This window comes from Barbus barbus (assembly GCF_936440315.1).
Source record: "Barbus barbus genome assembly, chromosome: 46".
NCBI lineage: Eukaryota > Metazoa > Chordata > Actinopteri > Cypriniformes > Cyprinidae > Barbus > Barbus barbus.
In genome coordinates, this window is record NC_136724.1 from 7311183 (window position 1) to 7329498 (window position 18316).

The 18316-nt window shown below is 38.0% G+C and overlaps 1 protein-coding gene across 1 annotated transcript in view; it reads right to left on the bottom strand.

Annotated features, from left to right (window-relative positions):
* LOC306865110 (uncharacterized protein) overlaps positions 1-18316 on the bottom strand; it is a 54594-nt gene that overhangs the window by 15477 nt on the left and 20801 nt on the right. The window contains exon 5 of the mRNA XM_079409484.1: positions 12728-12887. Coding sequence (XP_079265610.1) covers positions 12728-12887 — 160 coding nt within the window. The remainder of the gene's footprint in view (positions 1-12727; positions 12888-18316) is intronic.

Below are 18316 nucleotides of genomic sequence, written 5' to 3' on the forward strand. Positions count from 1 at the left end.
GAGCAAGGCACCGAACCCCCAACTGCTCCCCGGGCGCCGCAGCATAAATGGCTGCCCACTGCTCCGGGTGTGTGTTCACGGTGTGTGTGTGTTCACTGCTGTGTGTGTGCACGTTGGATGGGTTAAATGCAGAGCACGAATTCCGAGTATGGGTCACCATACTTGGAAGTATGTCACTTCACTTCACTTGTGATTTTTTTAAGCTTTTACTTGTCTTGAAAAATGCAGTTGCTAACAAGTAGCTAAATGAGACTATACAGAGGCTGCTGGGGACTTTAAACATCATCATGTATTTTCCCGCATTTATAGCCTCACTGTTTATAATTGCAAACTATTATAAATGATTTAGCTCTTTCTTCTGTTGAATTCATGAAAGTTGTGTTAATTTGCAAAGATTATCATGATGAATAAAACGTGTAGGAATCATAAGCTTTTCTTGACCATGTGAGCTTATTTTCTGCAATAATCCAAAACGGAAAAATCCTTTTGGATTTTTGTTGAGGAAACCAGGGTGCAGCACTATATAGAGGAAATTTTTGGCTAAAAAGCACAATGAAAACTCAGTCTAGCAGGTCTGGATGGCCAACAAGACGAATGCAGAGAAGAAAACAGGACCTCATCCTCTGAGACTGGAAACACTTTGAGGGGCATTTGGAAGAAGCAAGCAGGCTCAGACAGGCCTGAATTCAAATTACCACATGACTCACTTTCTCTCTGTTTCCCTTTTCCCCTCTTTTAGCAGGAAGTTTTTCAGGCCACAGCCGAGTTTATAAACTCAAGGTGACCCCTTAATTGGCTCTGTAATTACGACTCCTCTGGAAAAACATAGGTCTTGTCAGGCAGGGTCAGAGCGAAGGAGAACTTTAATTTCACTGTGTACCCACGTCTTGATTTTCCAACTACTTAAGACTGTTGACTAAACACAGGTCGTGCTGGTAGGTCGGAAATTGAGAGTCATTACAGCACATAATTAGACACTTCTTAAATACAGAGTGCCTGGAGAGAAGGTCCGCACTGAGCATTGTCACAGGACACATCAAACGTCATCGGAAAGACATGAGCGAGCAAATTGCCAACACTCAAAGCCTGTTCTCTGAACGATTCATGTGTGGTCTGGACAGATACTGAAAACTGTTGTTTAGCGATCCGTATGCCGTGATGTTTCAAGTGTCTCTGCGGCTCTTTGTCGTTTTAGCGACATCTCATCTTGGTTGTTCACACTCAGTGTTGTTAATCTGCATGTGTAATTCCACTGTCAGAAATCACAAAGTCTGTATTCTGAGCATTTCACGCATTGCATCATGGTTATTCCTTTGAACATTTTCTTAAACGCGGGAATACTTGGTGGATGCTTCTCTCCAGCGCCGTCTTCGCGCTGGCGGTAAGTGCTTGACTCAGACTCAATGCCTGGCTGTTCTCAGGGAACCCATCTGTGGGTTAAGCAGATAGCATTCAAGTGAGCTAACCTAATTCTAACCAATCAAGCTTCGATTTATTGTGGATGTCTGTATTCAGAAATCTGATAGAGTCCATATCAGTCTCTTTATTTGAATCTGGAGAGACAGCCATTGCTTCTTTGAGGACTATAAACATTAAACCATGTCTCCCAGCCACAACATAAATTCAGATTTTGCAGGCGTTACGGCAAACGGACAGACAGACGGGGGTACAGGAAGTGAAAATACAGACTGGTGCTCCATTCAACTCCAAATGAGCCTGTGCCTGTGCCCAAGCAAATGAGATTACACATCTCCATATTTGTAAAAATGGATATCTGAAATTTGATAAGTGCATTATTTAAGTGCGGGTGCCTCCTCACGACAACCCTAATACGCTGGCCAGCATGTACGAAAGCTGCTGTTTAATGGAGTAATAACTGCAGTGCCGAGTCAGAGTCCGAGGAGAGCAGCTTTTTAAATACTGACATAAAAGGGCCAAATTTATTCAGCGATTTCAAACGGATCCAAAAGTTCTTGTGTAAAACAAAATGCAACTGCTAATTATACTGTAAAAAGTACACATCTAAACATATCCAAAGGGTGAATAAAATGTCTAAGAATAAAGGCAACAGATATAACCCACAGGTTATAAACATGTAAGTATGCAACAGGGAGGCTCTATGTTGCAGTCTTCCACAACTTTCTTTCATTTTTGAGCAATTGGGCATTTTAAGCAATTTTTGCAGCTATTTATTTTTTTCATTTCTGTAGACCTGATAAAAGCCCAAATTTGCATCACACTCTTGAGTTCAGCACTTATCTTGAGCATTTATGTATTTAGCATGACGGAGCATAACCCTTTTCCCCCTTTTACCCACCTTCAATCAATGACTTTATATTGTTCTTTGACAGTGTAAACCCTAGTGTGTGAACTGCATTGCAACATGACTCTGAACAAAACGTGTTTATTATTATTCATTTAATATCAAATACAATCAATACATAGTATTATTTTACCCCAAATTAGGGTGTGCTGTATAGTTTAAAAGTTTAATAGAATATGCCTGTTAGCTTAGCAATATGCTAATGTTTAACTTCTTCAAGAATTAGTCAAGTCATGTCACATTTTAAGTGCTATTTGTATGGCATGCAAATTTGCTATGTACTATATTCCTTCCTACCTTCCTTCCTTCCTTCCGTCCTAACTTTAAGATGAAGCATTAGACAGTAAGGTTTAGTCTTGCTCTTGTATGTTAGCTCGCTTTTTGGACTAAGTTGTTTGGACTAAGTTCTAAGACTAATCTCTCCTCCTCTTTTTTAATTGCATTGGGGTGATAAATAATACAGCACAAGCACATCATAATACATACAATGTTAATATATATTTAATATATATACCTGGCATTGTTTATTACAAATATCGTTAGCTCTTTGACAAATTGCTTTGTTCCTCCTCTTTTAAAATTGCTTCAAATAAAAACTAAAAACTAAATGCATAAATGTAAATTATTCTTTAGCAGTATTTTGTATAACTTATTTTGTTCAAATTCTAAAGCTGTCACTCTAATTGAGAAGCTCACTGTTTTGGGGCTTTATAAATACTGCTCTCATTACAAACACAGTAGATTTCTTTGAATTATAACTAGCTTGTAACTTGGCAAACACACAGGTTCAAAGTAACTTGCCCAGCATAGATTTTTAGCTTTCCCCACCACAAGCACCTCTGCTGTTTTCTTCTCATATTTTCAAGACAAAACACCACTGACCTTCCTCTCATGCTCTACCCACCCTACTCCCTAAGAGCGGTTTATATATAGTGCCGCTCCACCGCTGGAATCTGCAGCTTCTCAGTTCTGTCCCACTTGGCTTTAATTTACAGTGGGAAAATAATTAGAATCTCACTTTTGCGAAGAGTGGAGTGAAAATGTAAACAATGCTTCCCTGCGGGCGAGTGCTTCATCAAGTTGACAGGTGCATTTGAATGAGCCTGTGCATGTGTGTGTGTGTGTGTGTGTGCGGCGGACAGCCTGGGTTATTTATGTGGCAGTTGCACATGGAAGGCCTGGTATAGTATGATGTGATGGGCAGATTACAGCAGAAGATCATGGGAGAGAGTAAGGCGGAGCTGCAGCTGGGGTTTAAACAGTAGGGTGAATGTGGGGCCAGTGAGGGCATCCAGGGGACGTGATACTGATATGCTGTTCTACAATGCAAAAATACACAACTATATATAAACAGAAAAGTGCTCTTGAGCTGTATAGCTCTTCTACATAAACTAGTGAGCTGCCCACTTAGTCAGGATTTTTAGTTATCTTAGATACACACAGATGTGGATCCTTGAGTGGTAAGCACCAATATGCTATGTTATAAGATTTTGTAATATACAAACTTTGGTCCAAAATTCACAAAGTGCATGTATCCTTTGGTGAGAAAGCAATCCCAGAATGCACTGTATTGAGCTCAGTGAAAGATACTACAATTACTACTACTACTACAAATAATAATAATTAATTACTGAATTAGTACAACATTGCAAAAATTGTAATAAACTAGTTACGTCGAATTAAGAATTAACTATTTACCGAATTTGTGTGTTCTGTCTCATGTTTGTTGCTAAACTATCAAATTTTTAGTTTTTAGCAACATGTTCTAACAAATCTTACGACATTATACCCTGGTAAACAGCTGTCTATGTAGAAACAGACACTAGACACTAGGGTTTAGAACAGGGCCACAGTGACTGGAATAAATAACAAGCTGGACACATGTACATACACTCATACACAGAAAGTGGAAGGTTACTGAAAGCTGTTGTATCTGTATAAAGCAGATCACAGAGCAGATCTCTCTCTTTCTCTATATATGTATATGTGTGTACACTGTAAAAAAAAACTCAAGACAAGTTGAGCCAACTTAAAATTTTAAGGCAACCATCTTCAGCAGATTTTCGAGTTCTCTCAACTTATTTTTGTAGGATATTCTTAACTTTTTGTTGTATAAACTTAAAACAACAACTTGAGAAAACTCAAAAATCTGCTGAAGCTGGTTGCCTTAAAATTTCTGTGTATTTTTATATTTTATATTTTTTATGTATAAATAAGATAGATAATAATAATAATAAAAAAATAACACATGTGTGACTCACAATTATCAGATGAAATGTCAGAATTACCAGATATAAACTCAGAATTCTGCATTCATAGTTTATATCTCACAAGTCTGGGCCCGTATTCACAAAACATTTTATCTTACCACTAAGGGTTCTCCTAAATAGCAGTAAAAGTCTTTAGCTAAGAGTTTTCTCTTAAAACCTATTCACAAAGCTGCGAGACAAACTTTTACTAAGGAATAGAGAGAAGTCTTTATCTAAGAGTAAGAGGTTGGGGTTGACCTCGTTGCTATGGATGATGTCAGCATGCTAACTATGCACACAGTGATTGGCTGATAGTCTCTGTCTGAGATGTATTCATAGAAATATTGTAGAGCGCAACATTATGTTGCCATATCCAAATAAAGGTTTAAAAAATAATGTTAATTGCCACATTCAAATAAAGATTTTAACATGCAGGCTAAAGACCAATTCACACCGCACAGACAAGCGCCAACAAACTAGTCTGTTGGAGTTTGTTGGATCAGTGTGTTACCCCTGTTGGCGTTGGTTGGAGTTTGTTTTCACTCGACTGAACATGCTTATAGATATAGAGTTGGTCGGTGTCTGTTGGTGTAGTGTGAACATGACAGTTATGTTTCATAAGATTCTAAATCCAACGGCCAACTTGAGCCATCTTGTTTGTTGGCGTTTGTCTGTGCGGTGTGAATTGGCCTTAAGTGTCACTAATTAAACAAATAGATGTTCAGCTAATTGTCAGTCTCTTACATGTATGCTTCTTGTAGTGGATGCATATAAACCACCTTTTAATTAACAGAGTAGAATAATCATGGCTGATAGTAAGACATGTAAACGTAAAAGAAAACCAAAATGGACGCAATAACATCTGTTACTTCTTGCCCAACTGGTTAATGAAAAGGATATAATCAAAGAAAAGTTTGGAGTTGGGATAACCTCCAAACCTTAAGGGTGATACCATTTTATAGGCTCATTATCGTCAAATGTTTCTAAAATGTTTATATTCTGAGGCAGATTGCCGGCAACAGCCATTTTAGGATAGCTGTTGGTCTTAGTGACTTAGGAGTCATCATTTCACAGATTTAGGACCTAGTTTTAGCAATTAAACGCTTTGTGAAATACTCTAAAAATTCAGGAGTCCTAAATTTAGGACTGACACGCTCACTATTTTTAAGATTTTCTCCTAAATCGGCGAGTTAGGAGCTACTTTTAGCCTTAAGATGTTTTTTGAATACGGGCCCTGATATATAAAGTTGGAATTCTTAGAAAAAATCTAAAAATCTATCTTTAAAAGCTTATAAGTTATTGTAGGTAACTAGGTAAATGAACAAACAAACAAACCCTATGGGAATACTTCCAAAACCTGAATGCTTCTCTCTATGCAGATTCCTTGTGATTTCTCTGAATGGGTTTCTCTGGCTGCATGTTCATAGATGTGCATTATTACTGCATGCATGGTGGAGCATGTTGTTTGCGTAATTAGGGCAACATGAATCTGCAGTGCTCGAGCATGATTTGGCTGTGGAATGGTTTTATATCTGCCCTACTGCTCCCACAGACTTGACAAACAACTGCTGAACATCAGGACGGACAAAATGAGTCATCTCAAGATCATTTGTATTGTTTATGTATCGCTTGTTAGCGGTGGACAGAGTGAGCGCTCTTCTGACAGCACAACTCATTTACCTCAATGAATCCATGCTAATGTAACGCCAATCTACTGTGACGTGTGCTTGACTGAAACTGGGCTGGTAGAGAGATTTATAAACTAAACAGGCATGAATATTTAACTTCAGACTCCAAGCAGAGACAGATAAAGAGGAGATAGTATCTGAGCTCAGGATAATCTGCTTCATGCATCTGCATAATTCACTGTTACTAATCTGCTTTTATAAATGCTTAAAAAGCCCATTTAATCCATAAACAACTCTGGAACGGAAATGGCGACTTGCATGAAACACTAATGCCTGGAAGTGAAACTTTTTCGAGGTTTGTTTGGAGGGGAGAGAATCAGGGATATTTACATTCATATTAAAAAGGTTTTGCATACACCAATCTGCTCATGGATTTACTTGTGCATCAGCAAAATACTGGCTAAAAACTCAGGCCGATCAGAGTGATTCAGTTGGGTTTTAATTTACGGATCAGATCTTCAACAGAACAAACGATCTCATGAGAAAATAACTACAAGGTGGTGTAAGGGTGATGTTTCGTTTAGCTGCTATTTCGTTCCTCTCATTCGGTTTCCTATGTTTCATTTCAGTTTAGTTCTTGATTACCCCTTGTTAGTTGCTAATTAGTTTCACCTGTGTCTAATCTATTTACTTTTGTTTGTTTCCTGAATATACAGCTCTGTGTTTTGACTCTTTGTCAGTTGTGGTTTTTAATACTCCTGTTATTCTCCTGAGTATTTTGGCTCATTGATTAAAGACTGTTTCTATAGTAATCCTTCGTTTGTGCTTGTTGACTACCACAACGTACCCTGACAGCTGGCAATTTTGTATGAAATTGTACAACATGACATGACACAAAAAAAATTGTGCGAATTAAGGCCCACCCCTAACCCTGCTTCTAAACCTAAGCATCATTGGGGTGTGAGCATATAATATAAAATCATACAAAAGTGACCAATTGTCTAAAACTTAAAATAGTTACGAATTGTACAAGTGTGTTAAATGTAACTTCACTTTGTTTCATAAGAAACTCCATGAATACTTTGTTAAAGCAATAAGCACTCATGACTGTGCATTACAGTGATTTTACTAACTTTACACAAAGCAGACCATGTTAAAGCAGTGGGAACAGCAATACGGTAAAATATACTTAAGTTAATTAAATAATTGTAAAGTTAATTTGTTACAAATAATAATTTAATTAAACAATTATTCTGTACAGTAATGCTATTCAAGGAAGGGTTATTATAGCTAACTGAAACTAAAATTAAACAAATAAACAAACAAATAAATAAATTTATATTTAACGCAGTTGCCAAGTAATAACTAAATAAGTTGCTAAAATAACTAAAACTAAGTTGAAATATAAAGGAATAAAAACTATATAGACATATAGGGTATAAAACATGTATAAAAACACATTTAAAAATATAATAGTATAATATAAACAGTACTGAATTGATCTGAATAAGAATCAGTTCTTGGTACAGAATCCTAGTTGCAATTGTGTTTTGTGCAAAGTGTGCTTCTTCTTGCATTCATTTGCTGTAGAGGCATAACAATCTCTTTAAAAGAGCAGTACCTAAGTGTCAGTCTTAATAAATGAATAAGTAAATAAATTATGGTTATTCTGTACTGATTCCAGATTGTTCTCGTGCCCACCACGTCGGGTGGTTCTTGGCCTCCACACTGTGCATTAAAATCGTTTAATGAACAGCTAGCCATGCATTATTCCATATATGTGCCTACTTCAAATTGACTGTTGTTTTAGCAATATACTACCTCTGTTTTCAGCCTCTGTTGCATGGGAGATACAATCAGTTGAAGTAGTTGCCTCAAAACAATTTCATTTTGTTTGGTCACAGAGGGAAAAAAATATATATTAAAAACCTGATATTCTCACAAATCCCTGTTGTGCTGCAACTTTAAACAATGTTCACTGACTTACTGACCATCCAATTTGTTCCTTCTGTTTTACATTATGAGCGAACGAGAGAGAGAGAGAGAGAGAGAGAGAGAGAGAGAGAGAGAGAGCGAGAGAGAGAGATTACAGGATCTATATGAGTTTAAACATGTGGACTCAATTTCAAACTCCCAGCTGCAATTGTTTTGACAGCTGACCATGTGCAATATGTTCGGACAAAATAAAAATAAAAACGCCTATCTCTGATAGAACCAACGTCCAACCTGGTATGTGGAAAACAAGCGCTGTATAAAAACAATCACAGTGCTGCCATGTTTTCAGAGCATGTGAGCGAATTAACTCTTGCTAAGATGCTGTTTTTACTGACCCATCCATCGTAGAATACTGACTTAACCGTGACCATAAAAAAGTGACCAAACTGAAGATGTTGAATGAGATACAAGCTTTATAAGCACACCAAAGCAATAAATTAGCACAATCTGAGAACAATCTGAGGGGCTTCCACGCAAATCCAGACTAGTATCTCTCTCTTCCCAAACCATTGTGCGACTGCAACACTTTCACACATTGCTGCCCACCGAAAGCCGTTGACCTTTTCTGCATGGCAGGCGTGTCCCCTCTGCAGTCATGTCATATTGAGCTCTGTTGTGTGGCTGTGCCGCTGTAGCCTGGGGCCCTGCAGCCTCTGTGCACTGTCCACTAATAGCCTCCTGTAATTGAAGAAGCAGCTTTCAGAACTAATGCAAGCAAACAGGCCGGCGAAGTGGAGGGGGTAGGGCTGCAGGTGCCTTCCTGTGACCCTTCCTATATCAGGGCAGATTCTGGGCAGCTTCCCCCTTCGTTCCAGTGTTTATGTTCCTGTTTTGGGTGTTTTTCCAGGGCTTTTTCAGGCCCATTGTTGCCTGACAGTGTCTCCGGAACTTGCTGGTCATGGGCCGCTAGTCAGCTTTTGTAGGTAGGAACTAAAGCTGATAATTTTGGGAAAAGCCATAAATTGTATGCGGGACTAGAGAAAAAAAAGTAAAACAAATGATTAATTCTCTAATTTAATAAAGCTATTCATGCCAAATTCTTGGGTTTGATTCCCAGGAAAAGCAGGATTTTTTGAACCGTGACAGTGAAGCACTCAAAATAATCCTCAAAATTCTGCTTACTATAATGTATATCAATGTTTGAATTTTTAGTAAATTAATATTATTAAATTTGCGGTTATTGGGTAATACAGTTTTTAATTGTAATAGTTTAATATAGATTTACAATTTTAAAAGTTCGGGGTCAGTAAGACTTTTTTTTTTATATAGTATCTTACATGCTTAACAAGGCTGAATTTATTTGTTTCTGCTTTATCAAAAATACAATAGTGCAATTTACCAGTTTAACAGTCAAATTACAATTCAATGAAAATGTATTTTATTCCTTTAATGCAAAGCAGCATAATTCCATTTTGGTAAAATAAATAATTTTAAAAAGTATTACTCGTACTGACCCCAAACATTTCAACAGTATAACATAATGGTAGGGAGACATTAATTGTGAAAGCAATATTTGTTTTCCGATTCTTAAATATTACATATAGGTGACAATATTTAATCATTCGTACAAAGGCAACTGTAGAGGGAGCAAGTTGGGAGCGAGTTATTTGATGAATTTGCTGTCACAGACTTGGACTAAAGCAACAGCATGAAAAGGTCCCACGTAACTCTGTCTTAATAATTACAGATGGAGAGACAGAGAGATGAGTGGAGGGGGGCGCACAGGAAGAGAGCGGCAGTCTGCTCATCATTAGATCTTCAATGCGTGTGTTCTCCTTCCTGCGACAGGTTGGGCCCCCTGTCAGTTGTTTTGCAAAGCACCTAGGGTGTTCCCTAAATTCAGCCAGTGGAAAGACATTACTGAGACATGTGGAGACAAATAGCACGACAGAGCGCAAATCTCGATGCGATTCAGTAGCGAAAACATCTCCAGGGCTATCAGCAGCCATTAACATAACGTTCTGGTGAATTACGGAGAAGATTACGGCGACGCCGGACTCCTCTGTCACTGTCACACAGCCGGTGACAAAACAGTTTGCATTACCTGCTTAAGCACGGCAGACATTAGCACCTCCCTTCCAGGTACAGTAATCAAGAAGGTGACGGCACGCAATTAATGAGGTCCATCTGCAGCAGTGCCTATACATAATTAATGAGCTCATTATCCACACACTTTGACTTTAGGCCCCTTCGCTAGACATAGGCTACACACTATAGGAGTGCAGTTAGAACATAAAGTCAATGTGGTTGTAAACACCATCATAGAAATGTTTCTCAGAAAAATGCCCACAACCTACGATGTAGCCAACGATGTATGCGTTTGTTAAATGCAAGTGCATTTGCAAGTGATCGTCCCATGAAACATACAGAATTTGATAACGATAAAACCAGGCCACGTGCAAAATTATTTATTGTGGATTGTTTTATTTTTGTAGTGCTCGGAAGAAGAAACTTACATTAATGATGAATTACCCATAACTGTTTTAGTGTCAGAACGGTTTCTTTACTCAATAAAGAAAATTGTGCTTCATATCAGGAATCAAGTTACTTAAAATGAGCAAATTGTTAGCTTTAATAACCTTATATAGGCTAGATGACAAATTATATGGACGCAGATGTAGGTAAAAATGTATTTTGAATGTTTATTTTAGGTCAGTGTCGGAGTAAAACTCATTTTTTTGCCGTCCATTAATAAGATCCTGTTGTCTGAAAAAAAATTACAATTAAAAATTAAGAGAAGTATTCCATCTTAATTATTATAAGCTCATAATTAGGAGCTCTGCATGTATTGTACAAACATTAGAAAAAGATATAGGCTATTTACTGAGGCCAAGACTAAATATGGCAGTTTCTGCAACACTGCAATAATAATTCGCAATGATCAGCGCCTGTACAGTATTGTCCACAGGCATTCATACAAGCTGCTAAAACTTTTCAAGTTTACAAGCGTCCTGTGGCTCTGTCTGTACCTGTAAATGTTTTCTATGCTCTCTTCACCCCCATTTTCTGCTAATGAAGGCCTCGTGGCCTCTTGTTATTAAAATCACGCCTCTTTCCGTGATATTAATTGGGTCCATAATAAGGAATGTGCCGGATTCATTATTTAATTGTGAGAGAACATTTGGAATACAGTTTCTGAAATCAATTTTTAATGAAAACTACTACATCCTGACCTAATCATATCAAGCATATTCTATCTAATTAAGGATGCAAAAAATCATTAGAGTTGCAAAATATTAGTTTCAGCACTGTCTAGCTGCTCCCTCCCCTCCAACATATATTTTTTCTACTGTGTTGATAAATAGTTAATGAGGGAAAAATGACAAAAATTTGCATTTAGGCAAATTAGTTTAATAGGGATATGTCTTTGCTGAGTTGGGAAAGTGACCCTTTTTGCATAGAGAAATTGCCACAATAATTATGAAATAATGGCCTAGCCCGTCTTATTTAAATGAAAAATCGTCAGCCTGAATAATGTAAAAATTGTGAAATGCAATAACCCTAAATTTTCATCATGCTGGCAAATGTGTTTAATGTGTTAGCATTTTATCAGTTCAATAACGGCAAATTAGGGCCAATATGAGAGAGGAGGTTATGACTGCAGTTCTGGAATGGAAAAAGATTCTGCAAGCGTGTTGGCTAAACGATGCTGTTTTCTTAATTACAATCTAAACAACTGCATCCAATTAGTAGCACCTTCATTACTAATATTTCCACAGCTGTAACAGTACTTTTTGAATCTAAAACATAAACAGGGTCATTGCAAAGGGCTGCAAAAATAACATGATTTGCAAAGGTCTACGATTTGAGCTAGGAATTGCAGAATTCCTTTTTAATGACTTGTTTGACAACCAATAACATTTCTTCATCAAGAGCACTAAAAGAGGAGTTGCCACCCAAGTTGTGAACTCAGTGTGTGTGTGTGTTGAGTGTGTGTCCTCATGCGTGCCACTGTTGATTGAGCAGTCTTTTTTCTTAATGAAATATTGCTGGAAATTGATTTCCGTGGATTAATCAAGCCGAATTCCTTTTTGGATAATTAGCCCCAACTAATTAGACTAGCTAAAAACCTCTGTGACAAATTTTTGGCATTCATAAATGTAACTAAAGAAAACAGAATGATTTGAAATAATAATGTTATATCCTTTTATTCCATTTTATGTTAATTATAATGCATATTAGAAAGCTCAGTGAACAGTTCAATGTGACAGTCCATTTCTGAAAACCATCACAAAGGCTTTCTTACTCACAAATGCTAGCGGGCATCTATGAGCCATCAGACAGACAGAAATCTTTTGCAGAGGCAATCTGATGGATTAGTATCAACTACCATTTTGCCCATCTCCTTTAAAACAACCATTAATCCAATTAAGCGCCTGAGACTTGAGTAGAGCTTTGCAACAGTCAAACGTTGTGTGGCAATGCAGCCCATGGCAGCTGGATCGCCTTGATGCAAAAAGATGTTCTCTCCCGACCAGTGTTCAGTGCTGGTTGTTACCACTATAAACAGGTAAGAACTTCCTCAGACTTACCTTGCGTCTCTCTCCATTGAAGCCTCTCCATTGCTCTGCCTTCTTTACAATGTAATTGAGCTCCTGGTTGGAGATCTCCATGTCATGTGGAACGAAAAATGCTCCATCACTGCTGTGGAGCCGCTGGTAGATATCTAATAGTCTCCCATCATTGTGAAGTCTGTTAAAAGAAGTAGAGGGTTAAGAAATGTTATGCAGAACTGTGAATTTATAGCACCAAGCTCCAAAAAAGACAAAATACACTATGTTTTAAATCCTAATTGGTCAGGTACATGAAGGAACCGATAGTTGATATTAATCTTGGTCCTCTGCTCCTAAAGGTGATATATTTTTTAAATGAACACAAGTGTGAATTATATTTGAGAGATCTCAATGAATATTAACAGAATTCTCCATCTTTTTATCACGTAATATTATAATTTAACAACTATTAAGGTGTTTCGATGATATGGAATGCATGTAACGATGACCTGATGATCAGTAAACAATTTCTTGGTTTGTCACAAAGTTGCAGGAAAGAAGTTCAGAGTTCAAATGGGTTTTATGCCACCTTGTCACATCCTGGTAATTTTGCTGTCAATGCTGTTAACGTCTGACGAGCAGCTCATCTGACCTTTCCAACAGAGTGAAATTCTGATGAGCTTCAGCTCGGCAGAAAAGCAGGCCTGACCCATCAATGTCAACCGGCAAAACAGAAACGACTCTAGTCTACGACAGAAGGATCGCATAACTGAAAAGGTTTGACACCTTTGTTAACTAATTCTGGTATTTTCTTCTCCCCTACATTCTACTCAAATAAAAGCTGGGATGAACAGGCATATTGGACCTCTAGTGGGTCTTAAGCTTCTGAAGCATATCAAATAAAGCCTCTTCTCTCACTCATCACAGAGAAGGTGCATTGAATGTTGGATTCTAAAATCATAAGGCAGTGTAGGAGGCTTGTTTGCTTGTGTTTTTGTGGGAAGCTGTCTCTTCAGATCATACCTAGATCCTAATGTTCTTCAAAGAAGCTGAGTTTATAGAGGTATCTGAATCTCTGTCTGGTGAGGAAGTTGTGAGTCATGTGGCCACTACAGTGTGGTTATTATTATTGAGTCTTAAGGTGGCACCTCCTCAGACATCACTCATATTCAGTGCATGAATCAACAGCCGTGAAAACCCACAGCTTGGCTTCTCTTCAAAATGCCTTGACCCTCCACTGCTAAAAAAAAAGATTCTTCTCGCTCAAAAGGGTAATGAGCACTCCAGTAAATGAAACATCTACCATGTAAAGTATAAAGGATAAAAAGCGGTATGGCTTTATGAAATGTAACGATCCATCATTCTACCAAGGGAAAAAAAGCGGGTGATGCTCTGCTATGCTATGTACACATGACCAATGTTATGCATGAATGACGATAACCCATTCATTTATGATCAAAGTAAAAAAAAATATTGCCAGAGTACACATATTCTATTATATACCTAGTATAATTCTTAATGTGAATTAATATGTATTCAAAGTAATATTTCTTACTGTTTGTCAGGGATTTATAATAAACAATGTAGAATCATGATGAACTTAAGTATTTTTTAAATAAAGATATACATCAATAATTGGCTTCAGATGACAAAGGGCTCATCCACACAAAGGCAGAGCTTTTCCTATCCTATCTTTTTTTTCCTCGTTCTTCCATAAGCATGGCGTCGTCTCAAGAAATATCTGCGTACACATGAAACCACTGAAACCGGCTCAAAACGATGTAGTATACTTGCCAGACCATAGCGCTGTAATTCTGCCACAGAGACACACCAAAAACGTAGACAAAGACTTGGAGCATGCGCATAAATATTGTGGACTGTATACAAACCCAACACAACAACAAGAAAAGCTAGTAAATTTAGTACAGCTAATAGGCTCAGTAGCTTCTGCAGCACGAACACGAGTATGTAGTCTGCCATTGTTATTGTTGCTGTAACGTGACATAGCGGTGTCTGACTAGGGTTGAGACGTGGGGGTGATGACATCAGTGTTTCACAAAATATACGGATTGGCTGTACACACGAAAACACAAAGGTGTCATTTTCTGATTTTTCCACTTTGGGACCCGGTTTCACACAATAGTAGTTTCAGGCTTCCAAAATGCAGGATCCGTCTGGGCGAAACGCTGATACGATACAAATCTTTTATGTATACAGCTAAACGTGTCTCCATGTGTATGGGGCCTAAGCTTGAAAGCAGATTTTTTTCCCCTCCTTGATTAGCTGTTCAAAGTCGAAGTTAGACTATGTAGAGGGGCAGTCGATCCAAAGTAGTGGGGTCAGGTGTTGTCATTGTATTGGTGGCAGCCCTGGTATGTTTCAAGGTGACCTGGGCACCAGTGGAGGGTCACCAGGTCTTCTGAAATTAGGCCAACTACTTTCAATGGAGCTAAAGCCTGTAAAAAAAAATTATAAATGTCACTAAAAGGCACCATACGCTACTTTCATGTCATTGTTACGTTGTATTTACATTCTGTCTGCTGTCAGCATTTTATATTGTTTTTAATTTGTTAACTGAATGCATTGTTCCTCTTAGCCACTCATTGAACCGACCTTGGACTTGTGAGGCTGTACCGACAAGCCTCAGAAACTAAAATAATGTTGTCCAAGAAGGTCTTGGACTTGTTTCAGTTATTTCCTCTCACATCAATGGCTAGTTGGTCATTAGCTGTAGCCTTTGCAGGGTGTTAAAGAACTTTTTGGCCTAGCCCTCTGACACAGTCTACACAGTTGGCTTCTTGGGGTGGGGTCGCTCAAGGTGCCTGAAAAGTTAATAAATCTAGCCTTAAACTTGCAAAATTTCAATTCTGATGAGGAGGAAAATAGTCCAATGTGTATTCACGTTTCATTTTATGTTTACACAAATTCCAGGAAATGTAGAACACTATTTGCACTTGCATTAGCATATGTTTTAGTAACATTATATTTATTAACCATTATAACATTATACTCATTATATTATACCATCTATTTCATAGAAGAGATGGCAACAAAGTTAATCTTGGAAGGTCATAGGAGCCCCATGATGATGACCCTTCTCAGTTTGAGATCCTTGAAAGGTTCTCCCAGTAAACTCTATCATCACTCTATAAGCATGGTCATTGCCTTGCAGAAAAAAGGTCAGTTTGATGGCCTCATCCAGACTCCAAGGATCATGGTAGCTTGTGTGCTCTTTTGTAGTCTTTATGAGTATGGAAGGTTGTCCTAAACCTCCACTGTGCCACTCTAGGCCTAAATCTGAACCCTAAGTAAATTAAAGTGAGAAATGTCCATTTCTATTCATCAAGCATTTCCAGATGTGCTGTCTGGACAGCTTCAGGTGCACCTCACCATATGCTTTCAGCAGAACTCTGCAACCCCACTCTTACCCACCTGCTCAAAACGTGAGCCAAGGCCCAGCATCACAACACTGTGTCAAACAACCCAGAAGGAGGTACATCCTAAGACACATTTGTAGAATTTGTATGAGGGTGATTGTGTTTAGTCAATTTGACCTTAATGGCATTGGACCATTATCAGTAAAGCTTGCTCATGCAGCAATAACAGTTATAAGTACATTTCATGTGTACTTTTCTATTATAACTTAAGACATCCAAATAAATCTTAATGACAAGGTGTACAAGCAGTCCAATAATATCCAGAGAATGTGGGGTTGTCAGTTGTTTTGTCTAGTCAACAGTTAAAGGACTGTTCCGATGTTATATAAAGCTATGAAATGAGAAACCAAGACCATGAACCTATGAACCACTGGTGCTCAGTCCTGCTTCTGTAGATCAGGGTTCAGTTCCAATCCTGCTTTAAAGCACAGAACAAGATAATACGTTTTTGGGGTTCATTAAAAATTGCAAGTGTTTAAGATACCGAACTCTGAAGATGGAAGCAGGACTGAATAATCCTGCCATTAACCATTTGAAATTGTCTGTAATAAAATATTCCTGCCAAAATTTCAACACAAAGAAATGTAAGGATCAGGAATCAAACAAAGAACCAGAAGAACTAGCACATTCTTGTATCAATCTACCTCTCAACCAATGAGACTGTCAGCCTGAAAGCCTCTCAACCGACCAGATGTTGAAGAGGAGAACCGTTCATTCACTGTTCACTGCTTTAAAACAGACACTTTAGTTGTGCCACTATTCACCTCTTATTTCAAAATAACAAGTTCACCAGTGGTCCCACATCAAATGTCTGATTGTGTTTATATATTTTCTGACAAACGGAATGAAAAAAATGCAAAACATGCCTTTTTCCTGCTTTGCAGGGAGTGAATCAGGGCTTGCTAAAATGTAATTAAAAACGGATAACAGTTCATTCTATCTATACGTGTAGCCTCAGGCGTTATTTTAGAAATAGGTCAGGCACTGTGTCAGTGCTTCTCTCCACACAGTAAATAGAAGCAGATAACCCATAAAAACGCGCAAGCCTACTCACAATCAGACTGCTGGCCTACATTCACACAGCACAGCCACCCTTCAGCTTTAACCCACGTTACATGCGCCAACCCTGCCATCCTAGAGCCATGCACTGGCATGAGACATCACCCGCCTCTACGGCTGACACCTAATGTCGACCATCCAGTGTGGGATAAAAGCCCAGCCATTGAGAAATAAGATGAAAGCTCTTTCTCTGAGACCATTCTACACTGATTAGTGAAAAATCAGGTTGTTACAGTTTTGGGTCCTTTGTTTTAATTCCAGTCCTTAAAGCTACAGTCTGTGTGATTAAAGACCTAAATATTCAAAACAGGGATGGTGCATGAAAAGAAATCCATAAACAGTCAATTCCATATCTATATCTGACACATTCATTTCTTGAATTCTTGGTCCAAATTTAGCCTAAAAATCAAAGGTTTTCCATTTTTGTTAATATGATTTTGTGCATAATTCTCTTGCCCAGTAACAACAATTTGAACAAAGAAGAAAAAAAAATCCCCATCCTTTATTGTGCATGATCCTTAGTGGACATTATTTCAAAACACATCACAATTTGGTTCCTGGTAATATAATCATAAACCCCAATGTTCATTATGTCTGTCATGCATATTAACAAACCCTGTGAAGGTGATTTCAGCTCATCTTCATGTTATTTCTCTCATTATTTATTCTTTAATTTCATGAGAGTATTAAATCAAATTGCATTACATCAACACTTGGCTGTCAGATGACGGTAATGAGCAGAAAGCTCTTGATAGGGCCTGTTTATGATGCTTATTTGCTGGTGGACAGGACTTCATTGGCTGGATGTCCCTCAGGGGTTCCCTGTCCAAAAATACACTGCCATAATCTCAGACTCTGAACCGTGTGGACTGCAGTGTTGTGACACTTTTGACACTTCCACCAGGAAGGTCACACACAAACTCTCAAGTTGACAGCAAAAATAACAGCAAAGAGAAAACTGCATTTTGGTTCTTATTGTGAAATTCCATTTCTGAAGATGGACATGATTTATTGCATGCAGAAAAAAATAAAAAATAAAATCTTGTGCCAAAATAATTTCATCCTCTCATCTTCCATCCATCTTTTTAATCTTTACATCTTTTCTCTCAACATCAGCATCTTTCCCCTACCT